Source organism: Magallana gigas, chromosome 6 (genome assembly GCF_963853765.1).
Source record: "Magallana gigas chromosome 6, xbMagGiga1.1, whole genome shotgun sequence".
In the NCBI taxonomy this organism is placed as follows: domain Eukaryota; kingdom Metazoa; phylum Mollusca; class Bivalvia; order Ostreida; family Ostreidae; genus Magallana; species Magallana gigas.
Genome location: NC_088858.1, coordinates 9,794,652 through 9,822,516, shown reverse-complemented (window position 1 = coordinate 9,822,516; position 27,865 = coordinate 9,794,652). Strand labels below are relative to the sequence as shown.

Sequence of the window (27,865 nt, the reverse complement as noted above, 5' to 3'; positions counted from 1 at the left end):
AGGTAGAGGTGAAATATGAATGACAAAAATAACAATTTAAAATGCAGGGAATCACACCCCAAGCTATTCTTATCTACCCATACGCTGATCTCCTAAACGGAATACCAATATTTGTCAAAATATGTAAAACACATTAATCAGAGGATCTGATTGGAGCAAATTTACAATATTGTCGTCATGTACAACAATTGGTTTGCAGGTTCGACATTTTAGCAAGTTGTTACATCAAAGAAATATTTTAAGGAATGTATATCCCTTTGGTGCAAAACCAAAATTTACTCATCACTTGTTGATAAATCTTTTTAAGGCGTACTGAACAAGAATCCCCTCAGTTTATTGTGGATTAATTATTGAAGCCGCGCATACAATCACGAAATAGAATTCAAGTCTAATTCTTTGCACAAAATTAAATTAATCATTCAATGAATTTTTATTAAATACTACTTTGTTAAAATATTTGTTCAGGTTTTTTTTACAAATGAACGTCCGCATTTCACCTGACTGCTACTAGCGATCAGGTGAAATGCGGACGTTCATGTGCTATATACCTGCATGATTGAATTGGTGCGTACTAATGCATAGGTCTAGATAGGCCAACTCACTTTGAAGTTGATGTGTATTTTGTTAGAGTTATAACAAATTATATCTATCAAAGAAAAACGCGCTTTCGTCGATGCATAATGTGTGTGTTGTGGTTAACCAGACTTGGTTCAGAATACTATCACGTAAAGTGAATATAACAACAGTAGGAGTGCATCAAATTGCATGACATGCTTACAGTTAGAACTCCCAAGGAGGTTGCGTAATCCAACCAAACATGTTAGTACAATAACAGCAGCACAATTCAAAACCAATAACAACCAAAAGACACCCCTCGACCCTCCCACCCTAAAAAATTATCAAACCCAAATCCTCAATCTCCAAAGGAACTACAAGAATGTTTTATATGTTTAATAGTACTTACAGCATGAAAAACCCACAAACCCCATAAAGACACGTTCATCCCCTCCCAATCCGATAGATTATAAAATTACATGATTTTATTGAACCATATTGGACCATCAAAGGAACAACAGAAATTTAAGTCAAAATAAGGTGGATGAACCAAAATATAGAACACATGTATACAACATGATGTTTACATACAAGTGTGTAAAATTATATATCAGAGCTCTATCATGTTAGCATAGAAAATTCACGCTTTTAAAACAAATGAAAGCTTATCTTAAAAGATAAAATAGTCTAGATGTTAAGGAAATGTCTGTCATTATTATGCTTTTTTGGAGTTGGGACGTGAGTTAGGGTTCGTACTCTAGTGTAAGACTCTCTCGCTTGTCTTCCTTGGCAGTACTGCTTTGTCTGTCCGTTGAATCACTCTCAAACAGTGCTGACGTCTGGGAAACCTAAATGCCAAAATTTACAGTCTTAGAACTTGCACTGATCTTAATATTCTTTTGTTGAAATTGTATTATTGAAATATAGAGTACCGTTATTACTGCAAAGCTTATTCCTATAACTGCCCCTGCAATGATGTCTACAGGGCGATGAGCGTTGTCTTGAATACGGGTAACGCCAATGTACGTTGCGACGCACAGCGCCACCGTTTGGAGTAATGCAAATAATGGACGTAAAAATCTCCATCGACGGGAAATACGTAAATGGATGTAGATCTAGAAATGAAAACGATATCATTCAGATCAAACTGGCAAAATATTTCAATGTATATTCACAATGACTGAAGGCAATTTACTCACAATGAGAAAAGTCATTCCGTACCAGGAAATGCTAGCATGACCCGAAGGAAAAGATTTCCTGAAAGAATGTAACAATCTTAATAGCTCTGCAATAGATATAAACTAGAGATAACTTATTACATAATGTATGAGTAACAATTCCTGCAGCTGACTCCAAAGAATGTGGACGAGCAATAAATTATTATCTCCGATAAGTTAATTTTTTTCTGTTTAAAAATTTTCATTACCTGCTGGTGAGGTTTAAGTGACGTAACTACAACTCTGAGCTGGTTATCTGTATCACATTAATTCTAGAAAGTTCCCAATGATGCAGAAAACGTAAGAGTTTTTTTTTAGATTTACAAAAAAACTGAATGTACATGTATATAAAGGCGAACTTTCCCCGGAAATAATAGATAGCAGCTCATGCTATTGTATGACGAGTGATAAAGGAATAAAGCGACTTTTCGGACATTTAAGATACCCGAACAACTAAACCGCTATCAAAATGCTTGAAACACGGTTTCTAAATCTTATACAAATCCATGCGCAATGGCGTCCGAAATATTCACATGGAAAAGGTTATTGCCTTGATTTGAACTTACTAGTACATTGCAATTTTGCAATTGGCAAAATCAAGATCTGATTATCTTTTTTAGCAATTCTGCAAATTACGGACCTTTGCCTTGCAGGGCTCGACAAAGATATACTAGTAGGTTGGATATTTGTACTCACTTTCGACGAAATCTAGACTAATACAGAACGGTATTTCCAAAAATGATTATGTGGAACATGATTAACCATGTACCCGTATTGTAGCAAAACGAAATTAAAACTACAAATGTTTACATTGGGGCATTTTTAACCCGTTTTAATTATTATTTCAGAACCTGGTTTAACTAACACAGGAAAACAATGCAGCTGTAGAGAATTTATACCGGGTATCTTATCGTCAATCATAACAGTCCCGATACTAAAAGGGAGGTAAGCATACTTCACTGATATCAAGAACTCGATCGATCTCCATGTGAATTTAACAGAGAATTTGAAGTAAGAAAATGAATACTAGTATGTGATTTTTTAGTTAAACGACATACACATAATCAAAAATATTTGCAGAGTATATTTTTCCCTCACTGGAACATCTGCTTTGGGACTTTAGCCTACTTTGCTAGACAGGACGAATTCTTAATGAAAACTGATTGAAGTCTTGGCCGCGATTAAGATCGTAACTCCAAGTGGCCGCGGCTACGATCTTGACCGATTCTTTAACGCAAAACTATTAGCTACATGTATGTAGAAAATAAGAGACTAAATGTTTAGCGCTATGTATCATATTCAAATTAACTACCAGCGTAACCATTTGTACCAAATATTATAAATACAATGTACATTATTTGGGATATTTTATTCATCTGTTAAATACACGTACATGCGTTTTTCCGCTTTAAATCAACATGCCCATGTCATTTGTCTTTAGTAATGTATTTCCAATTTCAAAACAGAGACATAATGACTAAACAAGCGGTGCGCCCCAACAAAGATAGGATATATCTAAGAGATCTCCTGGAACCAGCGCCTAGCTGAGCCCCTACAACCTTGAAGCCGCCCTGGCTTCTGCCATACAGTGTCATATGTGCAAGAATTGCAGTGTAAATGACATGAACAAGAGGTATAACCTTAACCTTTTCCACAACAGAATAAAGTATGTCCGATCATGGAGTGGCCTACCTTGAATCTATTAAAAGATCGTTCTCAGGCTCCGTGCAGTTATAGTCAGTGATGTACGTGTATTTACTTGTGCAGTTCTTCAGATCTATACTGGGTCGACAAACGGCGAAAAAATGGGGGCGAAGACTTCCAACGCAAGATTTAGCAGTCTCGTAAAACAAAGTGCACAGGGTCAACCCTAACAGAAGAGGTCCAACAATTCTATACCACTTCCGGAGGAAAACTTTTTTCTTAATCTTGTGACGAATTCTCAAACACTCCGTAATGGAAATCTGAAACGACAAATTTGATACATTTGAATAATGATTTACTACAGAAAATTATTTCAACTTTCAATGGAAACACACCCCTATTACATTTTGAAAAATTCATCCAATAAGATAAAAAATATTCACAATTGTCATTCATTGTTGGTTAAATGAAAAAAAGAGGCCCACAATACTTGTAGCCAACAAAAGCTTTAGACCATCTTTAGAGTATCAATACAAAATAACTAGACAACTTAGTAGAGTATATCTTGATTTAAATTGTTAATCACTTTTTCTCAACATAATTTTATTATAAATATTGAGCTTCTTTTGTTGTTTTAGTTTTTGATAATAAGATTTTAAAGATTTTTCTCTAATTTTTACAGTGTGAAAATCCAATCCAACCTACCCCCAAATTGAGGCCCCACCATACCGCCAGCCGGCAACGGGGATCATGATTTTGACAAACTTGAATTTACACTACCTAAGGATGATACCTCACAGGTTTCAGTCTTTCTGGCCAAATGATATTTGAGAAGAAGATTTCTCTCTATTTATTCCTATGAACAAATTTACCCACATTCTTACTCTATCTTACCCCTAGGGACCATGATTTGAACAAACTCGAATCTACACTACCTGAGTTTGCTTTTGCACAAGTAACAGTTTTCTGGCCAATTTGTTTTTTGAGTAGAAGATTTTTTAAAGATTTTGTTTTACTAGTATATCTTCCTATGTATACATTTGACCCCACCCTTGAGGCCACTCCTCCCAAAAAGGATCGTAAAAAACGTGAGCCTACACTACCTGAGGATGATTCAAGACAAATAATAGATTTTCTGGCTAGATGGATTTCTAGAAGAAAAGATATCAACAAATTTAACATATAATTTAAAATTATTTCCTTTTTAAAGAGGACATGGCCGTTCATTTGAACAAACTTGAATTCCCTTCACCCAATAATGCTTTGTACCAAGTTTGTTTGAAATTGACCTAGTGATTTTAATTTGGAAAAGAGATAAAAATATGAAAAGTTTAAGACAACAACGACAACAAGGCTTGCTCACTTGAGTCTTCGGATCAGGTGAGCAAAAAAAAGCACAAAAGAATAAACAACAGAGCATTGATCGGAACAAAGACGAAGGGCAAATGATTGGAATAAACTTTGTACATCCACCCCTCCACCTTTCGTTTTCTTCACAAAAATTTAAAGAAATACTTACGATTATTATCAAAGGCAGTAGAGAGATCAAAGCCACGTGACCACCTTTGACGGACACCTCTCCATACGGATACATGAGATCCTGGTTTTGGCAAAAGAAACCTCGGCGAAATGGGTGGAAGTAAGCGATCTTGTTGAAGGATAACAGATAGCTAAAGGTAGCCACTAAGTAACAGAAAAAAAAATACAACAGCGGGATATATAGGGAAAAGAAATAAGTTTCTTGAAACCCTTCGATCGTTAATATTATATAGAACTTATTTAAGCAATAAAATGTTTTCTTTGATGATTCATTCGGGATATGAAGGTAGCGACATTGCAGGTTATGTAATTTTTTCTGCAATGATCGCTACCTTCATAACCCGCATGAATCATCAAAAAAAGCATTTTATTGATTTTATTAACATCTTCCTTTTAACTAATAAATAAATTGATTATGAAAATTTAAAAAAATTCATTATTACTGTTAATATACATAAGTATGTTAGCTAAAAGAAACAGCCAAATTGTCTCCTGTGAGGCTTTGAGTCTGACATCATCATGGTTATTTCGTGCAGTGCGTGATTTTTCTTAGGTCGCTGTAGGTTTCGACCAATCTATAAACAGGGCGTGTCAATTTCAGTCCTGTCAGTTTCAGCCGCTGCAGATATCGAACAAGCGTTAAATGGGGCGTGTAGATTTCAGTCTGGTTGTTTCTATAGTGCTATGAATTAACTATAAGTTTCAAAAGGAATAGAGGAAATAATCTTTGGTAGATGTAAATATTTAAACAATAAAATGCTTTCTTTGGTGATTCATTCGGGTATGAAGGTAGCAACATTGAAGAAAAAATACTTAACCCGCGTTAGCGGGTTATGTAAATTTTTTCCGCAGTGATCGCTACCTTCATAACCCGCATGAATCATCAAAGAAAGCATTTTATTGTTTATATTTAATTAACATCATTCTTTTAACTAATTAATAAATTGAGCGTAAAAAGTAAGTAAAATTCACTAAATTACTGTTAATGTACATAAGTATGTTAGCTAAAAGAAACAGCCAAATCGTCTCTTGTGAAACTTTGAATCTGACATCATCATGGATATTTCGTGCAGTCTGCAATTTCTGTCCTGTCACTTTCTTGTCAGTTCCAGCCGCCAATCGATAAACGGGGCGTGTAGATTTCAGTCTGGCTGTTTCTATAGAGCTATAAATTAACTAAAAGTTTGCATAAGAAATAGAGGGAATAATACTTGGTAGATGTAAATATAAACTGATGGACGTGTTAATCTTAGATACGGATAAGATTATTCCGTATAATCTTACACGGTATGCTACCTGGCTAGCTAAGAATGTAGGATCTTCAATGAAAGCCTGCTCTCACTTTCTCTGTGTTCCAGTTTGGATTCGAACCCACTACCACTAGAATTATCATATATTTAACCTATTGCCAAAATAAGAAGCTCTTATATTAAGGAGGTTATGCAATTGTACTTACAGATGACATAAAATCCAACCTCTAGCACGATCTTCAGAACAACCCTCTTCTGATTCGTCTTCAAGTTTCCGTTAGTTTCCATGGTTTTGCAAATACCTAAACGTATGTGTAATTGAAACTACAAGGCATGGATGCTGTATGTAAATAACCTTTCTTTCAATTTACTTCTGATTTTGATCCTCCAATCCGGTACACACAAACGTAAATAGATTTCTATAGGATATGAATCTCACGTTGTAATCAACCGTAATCGACTTATTCTCTTAATGTTCCTTTATTTGCAAAATAAGGTTTGACTGCTCAACAATGCGACGAGAAAGAGTCAGATTCATAGATGGCAAAAAAGGTAGAAAGAAACAAAATTCCCGGGTCAAAACCAATGAAATGTCATTTCCGGTAACTGCAGCCTTCAATTTCGCAAATCCTTATACATGTAGAAGCTAGCTTATCATCTTAAACAACATTAAAGTATATACAAAGGGATGTCAATAGAATGTTCAATAGTTGTTTTTTTTTTATTATGGTATGATATTAAAATGCTTATTTTTCAATATAAATTGCATCATCAAAATTTCAAATATGATTAAATCTAGATCAATTAGTTCAAAATTAAAAAAAAAAATCCTTATATATGTAATTATACTAAAGATGCTTAGATAAATTATTGCTTAAATTTATTTAGAAATATTCGTTGAAAAACAGCCAAGCTCATGAAAAAAAGAAGAAATAAAAAAAAAGGATAAATAAATGAAATGCTCAACGCTTGCTCTAAAAATACTGCAGGTACAATTTCACAGGTCAGATTTGCCCGGCCAATTTGTGATATAATACTTGTATGTGTCATGGTGGTATATCTCTTAAAAAACCACAATATATTTGTTAAACAATATTCAAAATTTGCTCAGTAGTGTTAAGAGAGAGAGAGAGAGAGAGAGAGAGAGAGAGAGAGAGAGAGAGAGAGAGAGAGAGAGAGAGAGAGAGAGAGAGAGAGAGAGAGAGAGAGAGAGAGAGAGAGAGTACCTTTTGATACAGCTGTCGGCGGTTTGCTACTGATATACGGGTGAATGATTTCTAGTTTTCCAAAGGATGACATGGGGGCTTAGGGATTTAAAAAACGGTATGCAGGATATTTAGTCCACACAGCACGAGATGTGTATTTATGACAAAGCGTCCTCAGCTATACTTGTAATTCAAACAATCTGCTCTGCCTTTCATATGCGCGGATCCAGAGGGGGGTTAGGGGGTCCGGACCCCCCCCCCCCCTGTAAAATTCAAATTTCTTAAATTACATTATAAAATTACCAAAAATATGCCTCGGACCTCCCTGGCAAACTCAAATGACCGTCACAACCCCCCCCCCCCCCCCCTCATGAAAAATTTTCTGGATCCGCACATGTTTCATATCACCAAACAGAAGGTGCGTTCAGAGTTGTAGAGTTGGTGAAATTGAGATTTACCGCTGGCAGCATTTGGTTGCCATCGGTTGACTATGGTAGCCAATGGTCACCAAGTGCTGCCATTTGTAGCAAATTTTATAGGTAGAACCATGAACGATTTTGTGTCAAATTCATGCAAATGGTAGTCTTTGATTACCTTTGGTTACCAACTGTAACTATCTGAACATATAAAACGGTGGAAAAATTTATCATCTAGTAAATTTACTGCAGTAACTGCATGTATTTCCCCAACACAGTTATCAAAAAATGCTTCGTTTAATGATTTATTCTACTATAAAAATTGAGGTCAAAATACAACAATAGACGTCATTGATTTCTACAACATGACTATCAATCCTTACTACAACATGACTATCAATCCTTACTACAACATGACTATCAATCCTTACTACAACATGACTATCAATCCTTACTACAACGTGACTATCAATCCTTACTACAACATGACTATCAATCCTTACTACAACGTGACTATCAATCCTTACTACAACATGACTATCAATCCTTACTACAACATGACTATCAATCCTTACTACAACGTGACTATCAATCCTTACTACAACGTGACTATCAATCCTTACTTCAACATGACTATCAATCCTTACTACAACAAGACTATCAATCCTTACTACAACAAGACTATCAATCCTTACTACAACATGACTATCAATCCTTACTACAACGTGACTATCAATCCTTACTACAACGTGACTATCAATCCTTACTACAACATGACTATCGATCCTTACTACAACATGACTATCGATCCTTACTACAACATGACTATCGATCCTTACTACAACATGACTATCAATCCTTACTACAACATGACTATCGATCCTTACTACAACATGACTATCAATCCTTACTACAACATGACTATCGATCCTTACTACAACATGACTATCAATCCTTACTACAACATGACTATCGATCCTTACTACAACATGACTATCAATCCTTACTACAACATGACTATCAATCCTTACTACAACATGACTATCAATCCTTACTACAACATGACTATCGATCCTTACTACAACATGACTATCAATCCTTACTACAAAATGACTATCAATCCTTACTACAACATGACTATCAATCCTTACTACAACATGGCTATCAATCCTTACTACAACATGACTATCAATCCTTACTACAACATGACTATCAATCCTTACTACATCATGACTATCAAATCCTTACTACAACATGACTATCGATCCTTACTACAACATGACTATCAATCCTTACTACAACATGACTATCGATCCTTACTACCACATGACTATCAATCCTTACTACAACATGACTATCAATCCTTACTACAACATGACTATCGATCCTTACTACAACATGACTATCGATCCTTACTACAACATGACTATCGATCCTTACTACAACATGACTATCAATCCTTACTACAACATGACTATCAATCCTTACTACAACATGACTATCAATCCTTACTACAAAATGACTATCAATCCTTACTACAACATGACTATCAATCCTTACTACAACATGGCTATCAATCCTTACTACAACATGACTATCAATCCTTACTACAACATGACTATCAATCCTTACTACAACATGACTATCAAATCCTTACTACAACATGACTATCAATCCTTACAACAGCATGACTATCAATCCTTACTACAACATGACTATCAATCCTTACTACAACATGACTATCAATCCTTACTACAACATGACTATCAAATCCTTAATACAACATGACTATCAATCCTTACTACAACATGACTATCAAATCCTTACTACAACATGACTATCAATCCTTACTACAACATGACTATCAAATCCTTACTAAAACATGACTATCAATCCTTACTACAACATGACTATCAAATCCTTACTACAACATGGCTATCAATCCTTACTACAACATGACTATCAAATCCTTACTACAACATGACTATCAATCCTTACTACAACATGACTATCAATCCTTACTACAACATGACTATCAATCCTTACTACTTTTACTGGCTTATGACAACTGAAGATCTACAAGTACTTGTACAACTCAGTGAAATGATTCTTAAAGGTGGAATATAATGGTTATAGTTATATATACAGATATATTATGCAGTGTATTTACTTTGGTTGGGGGGGGGGGTTATGTTATGTATAAGCATACTGGCTTGAACACTTTGAGTACAAGTAGACCAGTCTAATCGACTGTGCAGGCACCGTCCCTTGGTACTCTCTGTTTTCGGGCCACTTTGTTTCTGTATAGCTGTTGTATTCACTGATGTGTAAATCCCATACATATATTTCATTGTATTAATGAAACATTTTGCATATTGTTGCCTGGACATTGTGAGCAGTATTTCATTCATTATTTGTTATAATCATGATATTGTTATTATTTTTTTTTTAAATGTATATGCCCCCTGAGGGACCTTGATTGGTGAATAAATAAATACATATAACCCATAATTCCGTATGAATGAAATTATAAAACATAAACATCCCATAATACCCAAAATGTGCCCAAAATGGACACAAAGGGGATGAGGAAATTATTTCAAACGATTGCCCGCAATGCCCTCTACCTCCATACTAGTATCAACACACACACCTCATTGCTGAAGGAGGACCAGGGCGATGGACGGTAAAATATGATAATATAATTTTTTGAATCACTTGTGATATTTACATCTACATGACAAAAATTATACAATTTAAAAATCCACAGCTGATGTTCTTTAAGGTACTCAATGTATAATGACCACATTTTGTACATAATAAATGAATGGTCCAATATTCATTTTGAAGGTGTGATCAAATAAAAATACACCGCCCCAAAAATTTTCAAAATTTTGACTATTGTCTAATTAGTTTCAGCTTGAATTTTACATTGAAGTCTATGGGCAACGCGTGTTTTATTTAGATAGTGTAAAAAGTCATTCGCCCGCCTCCCGCTGCACTGGACATACATGTATATACTATAATAATTGTCACGTGGTCACAAAAAGTCACGTGATCAACGTCCTTTCTCTGATTAAATAACATAATTTTGGAGTACCGGCAATAAAATATTATTTACAACAAAGTGCGAATTTTGTAAATTGATGATATATATATATATATATATCAATTTTTTTTTACCTGAAAATAGGATAAATTAACCAAAATATAAAAATATTGTAATGTTCTTCTCAATCCTGACAATTTCTGCTCTTCCTAATTGTTTGATTTGTTACTACTATATACATACATACTATATAATTATGTACCTTTTGTGTAATTTTTATGGATTGAGAGAATAAATTTTAAATTGAAATTGTCTTTTGCACTACATGTATATGTACTGGTAACAGCACTTTATGCTTTTTTGACGCATGATACAGCTTGTTCAATTGTACTAAATAGCTCCGCCCAAAGCAAGAAGTCATTCCTATTGTTACCGAGTTAAGTGGTTTACAGACAGACACCAACCATACCACCTCCAGAGACAACATCAACATATATCAAAACATAAGTTATAAAAGCATTTTTAAAATTTCTACAAAATTACGTCATTTAAGTGACTGTACAGACATGAGTTTGGTTTTGTTTTTGTTTTACAAATATTGCATGTTTATACCTACTCAGGAAGACTGAAATACTTTACAGCAATAATTTAAATGCATACCTTGATTTGGAATTCGTCAAGCCTTTTCTGATAAATTCTGTTCATAAATTATGTTGAAAACAACTCATACACAGTTCGTTATCAACATTTACTTCTATGTAGTATGTATTTAAATCAATAAAAATATTAACCCTTGGATCATAAAACCAATCTAAAATAAATAGGACCCAGGGGCGGATCTATTTACAATTCCCAGGTTCTGAGGGGGTTTTCTGTTTGTGAGGCGGGGGTTGGGTGACGTGTAAGACCTATACGATTATATCAGGAAGGACGGTATTCATAGTATGAGGAGCATTAACCACCATGGGCGTACATCATTTTTGATTTACGATTAATCTTGGCAATTTGATTCAAATTTCAATTCTATAACAATTTATAACAAATTCTTCGCAAACTCGTTTGGTGAGAGCAGAAACACCCAAAAGCAAGTGCATATAAAAACCCTTTATTGCAAGAAATTGTCATGACATGCTAAGAAATTGTACAAATATTCAAGTTTTCCGCGCAAGATCCTTTTAGAAACTTATTCAAAACAAAAGGCCCATGGGTTATATCGCTCAGATGAGGAACAATAGTATTGATAAAATCAGCTTAATGGAGTCATAATACAAACTAAATTGTATCTGGACAATGTAGTATAATACATGTAGATCCTGTATAAATGAAAATCTATTTCCCCCTGGATATTCTTGTGTTTAGTATCACTAGTCCCTTTTCTAACAGGATGATTTTATAGTCATATCATATGTTGAGTATTGCAGTTCTCAAAAATATCCTTAACAATAGTTTATATATGGGATATAAACCTACATCAAACTCTGAACCTTCTTGTGAGGCCATAGAATTGTCCTGGGGGGGGGGGTCTTAACAATTATAAAGAATCATCTGGCTGATTAGTTTCTGCGAAGAAGATTTTTAAATCCACCCCCCCCCCCTGGATATTCTTATGTTTATAATCATTAGTCCCTTTTCTAACAGGATGATTTTACAGTAATATTGCATGTTGAGCATTACAGTTCTGAAAAAGATCCTAGTAAACAATTGTTTATATATAGGAAAACCCAAAGTAAACTTTGAACCCCTTGTGAGTCCCAATCATCCAGGAATCGGCCAGGGGCGAAAATCTTTACAATTTTATAGAATCTCCTGGCTGATTAGCTTCTGAGAAGAAGATTTTTAAAGATTTACTATATATATTCTTATATAAAAAATTGACCCCCAATTGTGGCCCAACCCTACCTCCAGGATTAATGAATTTCATAAATTTGAATCTAAACTACCTGGGGATGCTTCCACACAAGTTTCAGCTTTCCTGTCCTATTAGTTTCTGAGATGATGATATTTAAAAATTTAATAAAAGATTAAAAGATTAAAAAGATTTTTGAAAATTTCTTTAAAATTTTCAATTATTTCCTCATTATCTACCTCTGGAAAAGGACGTGACCCTTAATTTTTACAACTTTGAATTCCCTTTGCATTAGGGTGCTTTGTGGCTAGTTTGGTTGACATTGGCTTATTAGTTTTTGAGAAAATGTTGAAAATGTAAAAAGGTTTATAGACAGACACGGATAGAGGGACGACAGAAAGTGATAGAAAAGCTCACTTGAGCTTTCAGCTCAGGTGAGCTAAAAGACGGTTGACTTACCATCAATTAAAAGATTTACTGTCGACATTAATGATCACTGGCGTCGGAAGCAAATTGAAAGTGTGGGGGGGGGGGGGGGAGGGGAGGGGGGGGGGGGCTAGACTGATCCTCAGAAATATTGAGAGGTAAACCTAATTCCCCAAAGCATGAAAATCCCAATCGGTGTGTGTGTGTGTGTGTGTGTGTGTGTGTGTGTGTGTGTGTGTGTGTGGGTAATCATATACTTCCAAAACAAATAATCTTTCCGGGCATAACATTTTTTTTTCCAAAATCATGAAAATCCTAATCCTACGGAACAATAATGGTTCCCTGAGAAAAAAAAGGGGGGGGGGGGCTGAACCCTCTATTCTGCTATGTGCCTAATGGTTAGGTCTAACTTAGCAAAAAAAGTTGGGGGCTAAGCCCCCCCCCCCTCCCCCTAGCCCCCCGGTTCCGACGCATATGATGATGAAGCATACTTGTATGTTAACAGCCCAAAGATTGATTTATCAAACCGGGATTTTTCATCATTGACTGGAATATTTACAAAGAGCTCTCTCCTCTCAAGGGTTTTAGAGATGTACAACGTAGTAGACTGTATAGATCATACAGAAATCCGCCCAATGTATGAAAAGAACCTTGGGGAATAAGCTGAGGCATATCCCCACAAGTGGCCACAACCCTATCACTAGTATGTTTCAAATGACAATCGCGCATTTAGTATAATATGTGTATTAATTTTAAATATTTTTATTCCTGTGCTTACACATCTCCAGAGAATTTATTACATGTATGTGTGTGTACATAGAATAAAGAATTCCAAACTTTCGTCTTAAAGTCCATAATTTGTACCCCCCCCCCCCCCCTCAACGAAGTAAAATGTTTATCAAAAAAATAATACTAAAGATAACTTATTTAGCAGTTAACTAAAAACAAGAGGCCCATGGGCCACATCGCTCACCTGAGGAACAATAGGTATGATAAAATCAGCTTAATGGACTCATAATACAAACAATCTGGATAATGTACAATAATACATGTAGATCCTGTATAAATAAAATCCATTTTCCCCCTGGATATTCTTATGTTTATAATCATTAGTCCCTTTTCTAACAGGATGATTTTATAGTCATATCACATGTTGAGTATTGCAGTTCTCAAAAAGATCCTTAACAATTGTTTATATATGGGATATAAAGCTACATCAAACTCTGAACCTTCTTGTGAGGCCGAAGATTCGTCCTGGAGCCAAAGTCTTAACAATTATAAAGAATCATCTGGCTGATTAGTTTCTGAGAAGAAGATTTTTAAAGATTTACTGTATATATTCCTATGTAAAACTTTAACATCCCCCCAATGTGGCCTCACCCTATCCCAGGGATCATGATTTTCACAACTTTGAATCTACACTAGCTGAGGATACTTCCACACAAGTTTCAGCTTTCCTGGCTGATTAGTTTCTGAGAAGAAGATTTTTAAAGATTTATTCTATATATTCCTATGTAAAACTTCGACCCCCCCAATGTGGCCTCATCCTACCACCGGGGGTCATGATGTTCACAATTTTGAATCTACACTACCTGAAGATGCTTCCACACAAGTTTCAGCTTTCCAGGCTGATTAGTTTCTGAGAAGAAGATTTTTAAAGATTTACTCTATATATTCCTATGTAAAACTTCGACCCCCCATTGTGGCCCCACCTTACATCCACGGGGCATGAATTTCACAACTTTGAATCTACCCACCTGAGGATGCTTCCACACAAGTTTCAGCTTTCCTGGCTGATTAGTTTCTGAGAAGAAGATTTTTAAAGATTTACTCTATATATTCCTATGTAAAACTTCGACCCCCCCCCAATGTGGCCTCATCCTACCCCAGGGGGTCATGACTTTCACAACGTTGAATCTACACTACCTGAGGATGCTTCCACACAAGTTTCAGCTTTCCTGGCTGATTAGTTTCTGAGAAGAAGATTTTTAAAGATTTACTCTATATATTCCTATGTAAAACTTCGACCCCCCATTGTGGCCCCACCTTACATCCACGGGGCATGAATTTCACAACTTTGAATCTACCCACCTGAGGATGCTTCCACACAAGTTTCAGCTTTCCTGGCTGATTAGTTTCTGAGAAGAAGATTTTTAAAGATTTACTCTATATATTCCTATGTAAAACTTCGACCCCCCCCCCAATGTGGCCTCATCCTACCCCAGGGGGTCATGACTTTCACAACGTTGAATCTACACTACCTGAGGATGCTTCCACACAAGTTTCAGCTTTCCTGGCTGATTAGTTTCTGAGAAGAAGATTTTTAAAGATTTACTCTATATATTCCTATGTAAAACTTCGACCCCCCATTGTGGCCCCACCTTACATCCACGGGGTCATGATTTTCACAACTTTAAATCTACACTACCTGAGAATGCTTCCACACAAGTTTCAGTTTTCCAGGCTGATTAATTTCTGAGAAGAAGATTTTTAAAGATTTACTCTATATATTCCTATGTAAAACTTCGACCCCCCCCCCCCAATGTGGCCCCACCCTACCCCCGGGGTCATGAATTTCACAACTTTGAATCTACACTACCTGAGGATGTTACCACACAAGTTTCAGCTTTCCTGGCTTTCTGGTTCTTGAGAAGAAGATTTTTGAAAGATTCTCGACTTTTTTTTTTTATTAATTTCTAATTATCTCCACTTGAAAACGGGTGTGGCCCTTAATTTTCACAACTTTGAATCCCCTTTGCCTAAGGATGATTTGTGCCAAGTTTGGTTGAAATTGGCCCAGTAGTTTTTGAGAAGATGTTGAAAATGTGAAAAGTTTACGGACAGACGGACGGACGGACGACAGACAAAATGTGATCAGAATAGCTCACTTGAGCTTTCAGCTCAGGTGAGCTAAAAAACTATAAAATAATTAAGTACATGATTGTGTTTAATTGATAACGCAATTTTTACTTTCTTTAAGTCAAATGAGTTTTTCGAATTTACACAAAGTAAACAAAGATATAGAAAAATATTTAAAACACGATTCATTGGAATCGACCACCTGCTTCAACATACTTATGTTCCAAGAACTCCTCGCTAACCGCTTCACCACGGAATCATATGTTTTAGTCCAGTTAATAACAAACTCAATTTAGTATTACGCAGACATTATTCGGCCTTGTCCATTTAATGATGATCGTCATGAATGGAAGGGAGAAAACTTGTTTTTTTACCATAGAGTGCGTCTTGGTACCATTTTTTTGAAAATTAAAAAGGATAGACATTTACTTCTTTTTTTTATTTATCAGTACACGTTCTTAAAAAAAAAAATGGTGTGATGACCCACTCTATAAAACACTATAGTCCGAACATCCGATTTCATTAACATTTTGTTGCTCAGTTTGCATATACATATTTTTATGTCTTAATATCAATTAAATTTGAAGTCAATTTTTGAAGGCTTTTGCAATACTGAACGCAAATGATTACACATGCTTAATAAATATAACAAAAGTAATATTTGAATGAAAGAAAATTGTGGGTTTTTCAATTGGACTTCAGTGTGTTTATGACTCGGCTTATTCCCCTACGTTCTTTAAAGAGAAAAGAATACCACACTCATGGTCTTTAGTCCTCATTGTATTTTAATTTTCATAATACTGGGTAAATATAAGATCTGCAGTATAAAAAGTATAAAGATAACAATAAGTACTTTTAACATCTACATCTATATTATTCACTTGTACGTAAAAATGTACAAAACAACGATTAAAAATATTTCTGAATATAACAAGAGTTTTCTAGTTTTATTGTTGAGGGTCGACTTCCTGAAATCCACAGCGAAAAGAATTAGCACCGACAGGGACTAGAATCGCCACTGGATCCCATCCAGATATTCCTGGTCATTAGATGATACCTTCCGACTAGATATCTTGTCATTCGACGACCCCGTACTGTTATGTCTGGCCATTCGGAGTCGTTCTGGGTTTACTGTTGGCTTGATGCAGCTCTGTACAGATGACAGTGTCCATTGTGTCACCAAAGTCGGCCTGATCATAACCTCCTCTCAGAAAACCCCGCCTAGCCTTTGGGTTTTGATAGATCTATAAAACGAACGAAATGAACAACAAACAGCAGGTAACATTAAGAGAGCTAATAGAAACAACGTGTTGTTTCTATCGTGTTATAATAACGAGAAACTGATAAACATTTGAAATAAATAAGTGTTTGCTGCTTACCGCAGATAAAGTAAAAACTATCCCAATAATACCACCACCTATGACGTCACCAGTATGGTGTTTGTAATCTTGCAGACGACTGATGCTGACGTAAGCAGCCAAACATATGGCTGCTAATTGTAGTATAGGGCAGAAAACACGAAGTCTTGGCCAGTTTGTGAGAATCCGAAAATGTATATACATCTATGAAAATATATTCTTGTGTAAGATTTATTAATCAATAATCAATGACGTCAGGTCAATCCACAATAAAAACGATGTTTAAGTTATTGATATTTTAGTCAAAATTTTGCAATAATCAAAGGCAGAAATTTAAAAAAGGCGGTGTTTTGATACTTTATCAAATGTCACAAATGAACGCATTTAAACAGATGTACATACCCCCTACTTTATGATTAATATCTGGTCAGAGTTCATGATAAAATGTTCACTCAAAAATATTGTTAGCCAATTAGCAAACACTAAAATTTATAGTACCGATGGGTCGGATAATAGTTTGTGTTTTGTTTATCAGTTGTCATTATGAAAAGATTTGATAACCTGGTGACAAAAATCAACCACTGACTATATAATTTACTTTCTAAAATTATAATACTCGAGAAAGCCAGAATTCCATTTATGAGCCGTTACATTAGCGATCTGGACACTACGTCACACTAGATTTTTTTGAATGGTACTCACCGCTAGATATGTCATCACGTTCCATGCGGCGCCACTGTGGCCAGACGGAAAAGATTTTCTGTATAAATTATACACAATATTCGTTTTTAAAAATATAAATAAGTCAATTACACCAATCGCATGCTCTCCTACAAATAATGTAGTTGTGTTTATTTCATCACAAACCCTTCGAGAATTATATAGAGATGAACATGTTTGTCGCTGCAGAACATTACATTTAATGAACGTGTAACAAATAAACGAAAGATATAATTTTACCTTGAATCATAAATGGCATCTAGATCACTTCCTTGACAGGTATAGCTCGTTATGAATGTCTTTGAGCAATTGGAGGTAGAAATATTCGGTTGACACACAGTCAAAAAATGAGGTCTGAGGCGACCAACATATAGTTTTACTATTTCAATAAATAACATACACAAGGTAAAACCCAGCAGCAAACAGCCAACCATATTGTAAGAATTTCTCAAAAATGGCTTTAGTTTCTGAGAATAGTTCTTTAACAACAATGCCTCTGTAAATAATATCTGGAAAAAAAAATGTAAACCATATATTCCAACTTCTAGGATATATTTTGCGAAGACGAATGACCATTGTCACATAAATAATAAATCTTGGAATGATGTCCATATCTAAACATCAACAAATATTCGAATTAGAAATTTAAAAAAGGCGGTGTTTTGATACTTTATCAAATGTCACAAATGCCATAATAAGTTTTCGTTAATATGGTTCTTGGAGAGAAAAAAATTTTCTGCGTAGGTGTACATACAAAATTCACAATACGAAAACTGTTTATTAGTGGTATTTACACCCTCCCATTACAATATTACAATTTTATAAGAATAGCAGATCAATGTAACTTTACTATGACGACTGTAGGAACCATCAACACAACAATTGCCATTAAAGTCGAGACCGAATCTTCTCGGTAAGGATACATCAGATTTTGGTCGTCGCAGAAAAACCCCCGGATGAATGGCTTCAGTCCTTTTAATTCGTTCAGAGCAAACAACAAGGCTATTACTGTTGCTGCAATGGGGAAAAAGAAGAAAAAACCCCAGGTGAAAATGAGCAATTATGAATTATTTTTATTTTTTTTAGCTTTGAAATAAAAAAAATTATAGAACCATTTTAACAAGACCTTAGACTTTCAGTAGGGCGTAGCTATCTATTCCGTGCGTCAAAACAAGTTAAAAATGACGTGGTTTCAAGGGAAATATGCATTGATTGTGTAGTCTTGGCTTAAAAGCCAGACAAATCTTGTTGATTTCAAAGAGCCATGGCTAAGTGACCAGCAATGAAATAGACAGGCCTACATCACATCCTGTTTGACACAACTACCCAAAGTCCACGCTCTTGTTAAAATGGTTTCAAGAAACCCACTAAAGTAAAATATTTTTAGAAACCTATTAGACATTTCTTACAAAACCCTCCTTACAACACTACACGTGTACGTCAAGGAAATACATGTAAATGTCCTATGAAATAACGAATTCATCGACAAAAATTTTAATTTAAAGATATTTCATTGAAATTCAAATGAATTGGGTAACAGGCATATCCAATATAAACCCTCGCCATCTTCTACAAAATAGCACCATCTGCTATTTAAAAAGTGCATTTTAATGAAAAGTATAAAATAACACGAACCATCATTTGGAGGTGCTGCGATACCCAGAAACGGCATAAATGGATATATTCACTCGCAGATTTTGCACAAAAATATATATCCATAATAAAAGTGGCTTACTTGCTAGAAATACTGAATTTGTCAACGTATTTTTACCTGCTAGATAAAAGGAAATGTCGGTAATCACTTGGATCAAAGTCGCTCTTGATAATGTCAACATGGTAAAAGCTGGAGTGAATTCGAATTCGTTGTACCAAATTATCCAATTACATCCTTTCTCAGTTGAGATCTCTGCCGACACATTCCATCATTTACACAGATCGCTGGACGTTCATCTTGCAATTTTGGGTTGTTATTAATTTGTTAAAAGATATATCAAGTCCTCTGTATCAAGTCCTCTGTTGTAGTATCGTGTTGGCTTGTTTCCTGCAAAGAAACCAGTGCAGATACACAGCATGAATAATAGATGATAGGCTTGGGTCTTAATTACTGGGTACTGTTGTCGATAAAAATACCGCGAATCTTTGATGCACGTAATGTCATGACATGCCTCGTCGTCCTCGACAAAATGTAAAATTAATTAAAAGATTTATATGACATAGTTTCAGCATGTTTTCAGCAAAATCTGTTTTCGTTATTAGAAAAAAACCCTTAGTGTCTATGTTTAATAAATGCATTGTAAAAAAAAAACGCCTTCAAAATCATGGTTTCTCTCATTAAAGAGACAGTACGGCGCATCTTATCTATTCTCTTTTGAGAAGTGGACAGGCATAGCCTACATCCACTTCTCTTCGCAAGCCCTCATATTTTGATTCTGGAAAATGTGTAAATGTCGGAACCAAAGACGGTCTACGCTTCGACCGATGTTTCGACTTCACTTTCCCTGAATTTTCGTAACAGACCTATCATTTCTACATTTTAGACATTAATGCATCCATATATCACAAACAAATCAACACTAACACTAACACTAACAAATCATTTTCTCAACTTCTACATCCCAGGTTTTTTTCATTAAAATTAATAATTACGTATAACCCATACATATTTAAATCGCAACGTGTTACGGGGTTTAGCTTTCTATACTATTACGCATGCGCATTTACTGTAAACAAAACACACATGCAGGGCTCGCGAAAATTCTCCTGGTTTGTACGACCCTTAAATTTCCGGAAGCTCATAATTACGTTAATTAGGTATGTGAAAGGGATTTTTATGTATTTCAACTATTACAATCAACGTTATATCTTATTTCCTAACGATACAATAAAAATCTGAAGTTATTCACACAGTGTTTTCAGCTGTATTGTCTCTTTAAACCAGTAGTGATAAACCCAATATTGATTTAAAGATAATTTGTTTGACTGAACCCCCCCCTCCTCCCCCCCCCCCCCCCACAGGTTTTATTTAGACCATTGTCACCAAACCCATACAAACTATACAGGTCTTGTACAATTAAAAACCATAATAAGTATAAGCTTATTCAAAATATTGAATGTTGTGTACATTGTAATATTGTCCATCATTCCTCCTTAGTGTCATGAAAACTCATGATCTAATTTTTATATGTACTGCCACCTGGTAAATTCAAAATTTATAATAAGACAGTACACCTTTGTTCTTTTTGTTTTAAAGACGATAACTGTGCAAAAAGAAATTTAAAAAATATATTTATAATAAAAAGAAATAAAAGAATAATCTATCCACAACTTCAGCTGATCTTAGAAAGCAAAATTTGGCGACAGAAATTTCCTTTACACTTGTCAGTTTTATTATACTTCAAAAAAGTAACATATATTTGAAAGCTATTCTCTGTATTACAATTTTTACTGTTACAATTATTAGGGTCTTCCGTTTTCAACGGAAGACCCTCTTGTTAACGTCACCTCCGTTTTGACGTTACGTCATTTTTTAGAATTTAAAAAAGTCCGGGACTTTTCTCAAAAATGCTTTAAGATAGAGGCTTGAAATTTTCAATGATGATGATTTGGTCGATTAACCTCTGTAATAAGGCTCGAAATGAAAATCTGTCACTTTCGGTCGAAACCGGAAGTGAAAAAAATTTTTCGAAAAAATAAATTTTATGATCAAATCAAAAATATCCGTTTTGTAGAGCTTATTAAGCTGAATCTAACACTGAAAGCCGTTTTAAAATCGGACGATGCATTACAGAGATATCGGGGTTTAACAATTGATTTTTCCGGAAATTTTGTTTCCGCGTCCTTGGTTTAAAAAATAGCGTAATGTTTAAAGTATAGTTACCAAAAATAATTGTTAAGTCGTACTTGAACACATTCGGAGTTTTTTTGTTAAGTCGTTCTTGAAATCGAAAAGGTTTTTGTTTATTCGTACTCAGAATCATTCGGATTTTGTTAAGTCGTACCAATAATTATTCGATTTTTGTTCTTTTCGTTTTAGGTGATCTTGTTATTGGTTTAAGAACTTTGCGTCTTACAGGAACATATAGCTTTTCTTTTGACATTAACGGAAGACCCGCTCGTTGCTTTGCAACGAGCTTTGCTCTAGTTGTTTATTATTTTACTTGTTTTTGCCATTATTGGCAGAAGAAAATGAACAAGATTATCCTGCATTCATGATTATACAATAATTCGGGTTATTACATGTACACGTACATGAAGTAACCCTATGAGCTATATGGTTCTTGTTTATCAAAAATAAAATAAGTCGTTTCCCTTAGCAGAGGGTCGAGGTACATGTACATGTACCTTAAATTAGAAGACCTGCATTTGAACCAGCACCTTTAATACACAAATTTTAAAATATATATATCATTACAGGTAGACTTAAGATTTAAACAGCACCTTTAATACACAAATTTTAAAATATATATATGATTACATGTTGACTTAAGATTTAAACAGCTGTGGAAATTGTGATTGTAGCTCCCGGAAATTTGAACGGATTTAAACGAAAGATTTGACAACTACATGTAGGAAGAAAGCATAGACAGACAACAGAGCGAGTGTATTTACAAACCCGGATGTCAGATATGGTGTTCGTCGTTCTTTTGTGAAGTGCAAATCGAGCACTGTTTGTTATATCTTTCTAATACATTAAGATTTTATTAATAACTATATTTATTTTGAATGCCTGAGTATCCCAAAAATACATTTTATTGTTAAATCTAGGATTTGAAAAGGGCATACAAATGAGGGGGTGAAAAAGGACACTTTCCTTTGTAGCGAATATTATAACATCTCTGTAATGGAACAAGAATATTGAACTATAAAAGGTTACAACTTTGCTTTTGCACTCACATGGGTCAAATAATTTTAAAATTATTTTTAATCTGTTTTACTTTTTCTTCTCACTCTCAAAATGATTTGCATAATATATCTCTCAGAACAGTCATGACGTTGGTCTGTTTATTTTTAAAGAATAACCAATTTAAAAACCTTAATTTCATTTTGACTTTATGTGCTTTTCAATATTGAATCATTGTGGCTAACTTGTAACCGTGACAGAATTTTCCAACCCTTTTTATCCATGAAAATTTAGATAGTTAGACGTGTTTTAAACTTGTTAAAAATATATTTGCTTAAAAATCTGCATAACAATATTTTATAATGAATTAAGTTTCTGCATCCTTCAAGGAGAGTTGCGGTTCTTTTGGAATCAGCGGAAATTCTGCTTAATCTTGCAATTGCTTAAAGAGGTATAAAAGAATAGGAAAACTTCACATCTAGGTTTTTGGTAGTTGGTGTCATTAGTTTAAACGTAGTTTTAGGTATCTCGGTGTAAATTTTTTAAAATTTTTCCATAATATTCTTTCTTTTAATTCTAGTTTTTGATAACCGTTACGATGTCTAAGTGATAACCATGTACCATTACTAATTTCAAGGAGATAATTCATTTGTTATTTGCCAAATTATATTGTACGAGTAATTAGGCGTCAAAGTGTCAAATCACCCATTTATAAAGGGCAGTTGTGTATACCCCCCCCCCCCCACCCTCAGTTGGGGCTTCTCCAGCTTATCTATTTCGTCTATTGTCTCAGGTCATTCGTGCGTAAAGAACAGCACATTTTGGTATAACTTTGCAATCAAAACAGAGGCTAGGCAATGATGATTTTATATTAAAACAGTTTTGTTTTATAATCGGTTCTTTTTGGCTTTCACATACAAGATAAAATACTTCTTAATTTAAAAAAAACAATACAATAAGTTACCTGTTGGTGTCCATGCTTGAAAATAAAGGAAAGAAAACTATCAATTCTTAAAAATAATGGACAGAGACAGGTAAAACTGTTAACTTATTGGATGGCTACAAGTATGTTGGAAACAGAAATAAAGGCATTTGCTAATAAAGAAACAAATTAAATTTTAACACATTGAGAATGAGACGGGTACATGTACTAGCATGGTACAGCGAAGAAACACTAATAATTAGTAAATATTATCCAGTATAATATATATCTACAATATTTTTCAGAATCACAAATCAATATTAATCCCCTATATCATATTAATCACGTGTAACCACAAAACAGACCAGATATGATCAGAACGTAGACTGAGACAAATTTCTCTGCACTATAGGAAAAACCATATTCTTCACATCCAGACAATATTCTCCCTGGAAAAAGTTCATTAAATTAAACCATGACCGTCTACCTCCTTCACACTCCTGGAAAAATTTTTGCATCTGAGCCGGTCAATGCATTTTTTGTTTTAGTTGTCTTAATCATTTCATCAAATGATTTAGTAAGTCACATCAAAATTTGGCACAGCATTCCCACCCTCCACATCCAGAATACCGGTATCAATTAATACAGAATACAGTGTAAATATATGCAGTAGCTCTTTTACATCCTTAAATATTGTTAAATAAGAAATGCTGTCCGAAATAAAGGATGAGATATGTTGCTTAGTAGAAGAGTGAATGAATGTGAAATTTCACAGTACATCTTTATAAATCCCTTGCACATACCTGAAACTGCACATTAAGTGAACAACAGAAAGTTATATGCAAGACTGGTTTTATCGTTCAAAGTTTAAAAAATATATTTATCAGCAATATGAACAGGTTTGCCTGATACTGTCTATTTTTAAATCAGAAGGTAATGTTTTCAGTTGGATATCGCCTCAAACTGTCCGTTACGTGAGAGAAAGAACTAACCAAAGCCCTACGGGCCTCGATCAGTTCTTTCTCTCACAGAATGGACAGTTTTGGCTTATATCCTTTACTTAAATCTGCTTTCAATAATTAAGGAACCGATTTATTATCAAAAAGGGCATGGCGCTAATAAAAGGGGACATTGCGTCGCACCACGCTAGTTTCCTTTAGTTTTAACACTTATTAATTATTTTGTTATAATGAAAAAGATATTTTAGAATGATAATGCCATTATTAAAAAAAACAAGTCAGTTATGAAATCTTATTTTGAATTGCAAAGTTGTATTTCTTTACGATTGTGTATCTTGTACAAATATAGGTTCAAAATTTAGTATTTGACATCATAAACTTGAAATATATAAAAACGAGTAGAAAACCTTTTCTTCTGCTTGCAACATATACACCCGATATTAACACACCGATGATAATTTGTAGGCTATATACAAGCATACCAACGGCATGCGCGGATCCAGAAAATTTTTCCAGGGGGGGTCCGAAGGATAATTGTGTTTGCCAGGGGGGGGGGGGGGGGGGGTCCGAGGCATATTTTCGCGATAATTTTACTATGTAAATTTAATAAATTTTCATTTTCCAGGGGGGGTCGGGACCCCCCCGACCCCCCTCTAGATCCGCGCATGAACGGTTTACCAACAATTAAAAATCAGACACTAACATGTGTTCAATAAATCGGTATGAAAATAATTGTGAAACATCTTTATCAAAGCTGTAATTCATACAATCATGTGAAAAAAGCTGACCTTGTGCATATAACCAATGATAACCATGTACACTTTTGAAATTTGATTATAATGGTAAAAACTTACGGAAATTGACAAATGAGATGAACCATATTCTCTTTGATATTTGTTATCCTACACGTGGAGTCGGTGTTTGTGGACATTCTAACTAAACAAACCAAGGATAAACAAGGATGTTATCAAACTAAGCCGGTTGTTAGGCCTATTTAAGTTCCGTGTGTCAATGTTTATAACGGGGTAGTATATTTTAAGAACGTTGACAGCAAATCGAATTTCCTGATGAGATGATTGTATGACTGATTATAAATAACTACAGGAAAACGGAGTTCTTGTCACATCTAAGCATTATTCATGTAAACAAACGGCCATTCTTACATGAAAACCGAAGTATAGCAGGTTTGTAAATAAAATTTAAAAAAAAGGGGGGGGGGGTCTTATTTGACTCGTCTTACTTTCTTTTGCAAAGAGGCATAGGAACAAATACAGTACATTGCTCGTCAGCTGCAGGCTACGTACTGTGTCCTTCATACACCTTGTCAGAATCCATAGCGGGGAATATTTATTGTGTTTTCAACTCTGTCACCTGTACCTCGTATAGAAAATGTCAACATTGTTCGCGGTCTTGTCAAGCGTGTCCAATTCGAATTATTAAAAAGCCAAAATCTTCATAAATACGTAAATATACCAGAAAAGTTCAAGTTTACCAAATCTGTACGCCCCATTAGAGCGAACAGATCAAAAGCAATACTATATTTTAATTTAAATAGACAACATGAGACACCTGTACCTACCTTTGCACGCGTGTGTGACGAATATCTACCTTGTTCATATTTACACAAAGTCTTTTATATATCGGGGCTAGGTCATATCTCATGGTGCGCGTTAAGGTTGATCAGAAAAAAAGATAAGTTTAATCACAACATGTATACATTTATGGCATTTTTAGCTGTTATTTCCTTTATTTTCTACGATAATAAGCAAGCGTGGCAGCAACTGTGTTTGTTTTTGTTTTTAACATTCAAATCCAGAGGCTGCAAGCTAAATATTGATATACAAATATCAACAATCAATAATAAAGTTATTAAAACACCCTACCGCAAAAACCAAATAACTAAATTCAATAAACAATAGCTGTGAAATATACATAAAGGTCTTACCAGACTCTTCTACGATTCCTTAAAAATACTTTATCATTCTCTTCTTTCTTCTCCGGGGCTTGCTTGGGATGTGGGGGTCTAATGAATTAGGTCTTGACGGGGCGCAGGTAAATTTATGTTACCTCTAAGTAATTGGAGGTAGGTAAACTGTTCAATAGAGCTATTCACAAGGGAAATTAAAGACCAAAATATCTAATAACTAGTGCAATCAAACTATTCAATGGACCATGTGCCGAGATTTAAATCCATTTTCTCTATTTATTCAGATTGTTAACCTTCCTACTTAACTTTAACAACATACGTCTGTAAATGCACCATTAAACATCCCTTGTCGCCTATCCACGATGCAAATGGACAGCTAATGTGAGAAAGGTTAAATCTTCGCAAATGTAATATTCTTCAGTGTATAAAAAAATACCTCGCCCGTTCGATTTGTAACGAATTTAGAAGAAAGGAGATGATTTTAAAAGAGCAAGCATACATGTATTTCAACCACAATTACTTGTAGCAAATAGAAAAAATGTATATTTATAATTTTGATTAAGCACTAGAAAAAAACCCACAGATGAAGCATATTGAAACAGGATATGAAAAATGTGACAATTGCCTTTTCAAACTTAATTATTACATGTAAATTTTGTAGTTTGATCATACGATTTATGAAAAAGTCAACATTCTTTTTTAAAATGAAAAACAAAATAGGATAAAGTCTACTTAAAGAATACAATCCGTTGAAATTTTCAATTTCATTGATAATCCATATTCAACATATATGCCATACGTACACGTAGTTTATAGTTTGAACATATTTTATTGCATAAACATTAACAAATGGTTTAAACAAAAGTTCTAAAAACTTACAAGGTTCTTACCAAGTATAAGAATTTACAACTGTGAAGTAGAATAGAATGGATACTTACACGTGGGTGTGTGTGTGTATATATATATATATATATATATATATATATATATATATATATATATAAATATATATATATATATATATATATATATATATATATATATATATATATAACTTAGATAAATGAAAACACAAAGATCGAGTAAAACATAAGCGCTTTCATTTTCTTCAGATGTTTTACAATTTTATATAT

The 27,865-nt window shown here is 34.4% G+C and overlaps 3 protein-coding genes and 1 long non-coding RNA gene across 8 annotated transcripts; 1 reads left to right on the top strand and 3 right to left on the bottom strand.

Annotated features, from left to right (window-relative positions):
• Positions 1 to 937: 937 nt before the first annotated feature.
• Positions 938 to 7,569, bottom strand: LOC105345621 (phospholipid phosphatase 3). Of its 3 annotated transcripts, none has more exons than XM_034470728.2 (7): positions 7,432 to 7,569; positions 6,412 to 6,529; positions 4,936 to 5,099; positions 3,465 to 3,736; positions 1,755 to 1,812; positions 1,488 to 1,670; positions 938 to 1,403 (listed from the first exon to the last, which is right to left on the bottom strand). In XM_034470728.2, the coding sequence occupies exons 2-7, from the start codon at positions 6,491 to 6,493 to the stop codon at positions 1,299 to 1,301; spliced, it is 864 nt and encodes a 287-aa protein (XP_034326619.2). In that variant the 5' UTR covers positions 6,494 to 6,529; positions 7,432 to 7,569; the 3' UTR covers positions 938 to 1,298. The 3 variants fall into 3 exon arrangements, with proteins under 3 accessions (XP_034326619.2, XP_034326617.2, XP_034326618.2); XM_034470726.2 differs by having other exon boundaries at positions 6,412 to 6,507; positions 7,432 to 7,549; XM_034470727.2 differs by having other exon boundaries at positions 6,412 to 6,545; positions 7,432 to 7,548.
• Positions 2,323 to 3,497, top strand: LOC105345620 (uncharacterized). The gene is made up of 4 exons (XR_903098.3): positions 2,323 to 2,445; positions 2,621 to 2,717; positions 2,853 to 3,025; positions 3,239 to 3,497. It is a non-coding gene; the product is annotated as an uncharacterized lncRNA (long non-coding RNA).
• Positions 7,570 to 8,000: 431 nt separating the features above from the next.
• On the bottom strand, positions 8,001 to 9,563 carry LOC136276126 (uncharacterized). Its single transcript, XM_066087159.1, has 5 exons — positions 9,556 to 9,563; positions 9,086 to 9,468; positions 8,677 to 8,904; positions 8,402 to 8,472; positions 8,001 to 8,027 (listed from the first exon to the last, which is right to left on the bottom strand). Exons 1-5 carry the CDS (start codon positions 9,561 to 9,563, stop codon positions 8,001 to 8,003), a joined length of 717 nt encoding a protein of 238 aa, XP_065943231.1.
• Positions 9,564 to 16,770: 7,207 nt separating this feature from the next.
• On the bottom strand, positions 16,771 to 27,091 carry LOC105345617 (phospholipid phosphatase 3). 3 transcript variants are annotated; one of them, XM_011453811.4, is made up of 7 exons: positions 26,751 to 27,091; positions 19,856 to 20,125; positions 18,935 to 19,098; positions 18,325 to 18,593; positions 18,067 to 18,124; positions 17,386 to 17,568; positions 16,771 to 17,250 (listed from the first exon to the last, which is right to left on the bottom strand). In XM_011453811.4, exons 2-7 carry the CDS (start codon positions 19,917 to 19,919, stop codon positions 17,104 to 17,106), a joined length of 885 nt encoding a protein of 294 aa, XP_011452113.3. In that variant the 5' UTR covers positions 19,920 to 20,125; positions 26,751 to 27,091; the 3' UTR covers positions 16,771 to 17,103. The 3 variants fall into 3 exon arrangements, with proteins under 3 accessions (XP_011452113.3, XP_034326620.2, XP_011452112.3); XM_034470729.2 differs by lacking the exon at positions 26,751 to 27,091 and adding an exon at positions 26,385 to 26,539; XM_011453810.4 differs by lacking the exon at positions 26,751 to 27,091 and adding an exon at positions 25,660 to 26,331.
• Between the last annotated feature and the right edge of the window lie 774 nt (positions 27,092 to 27,865).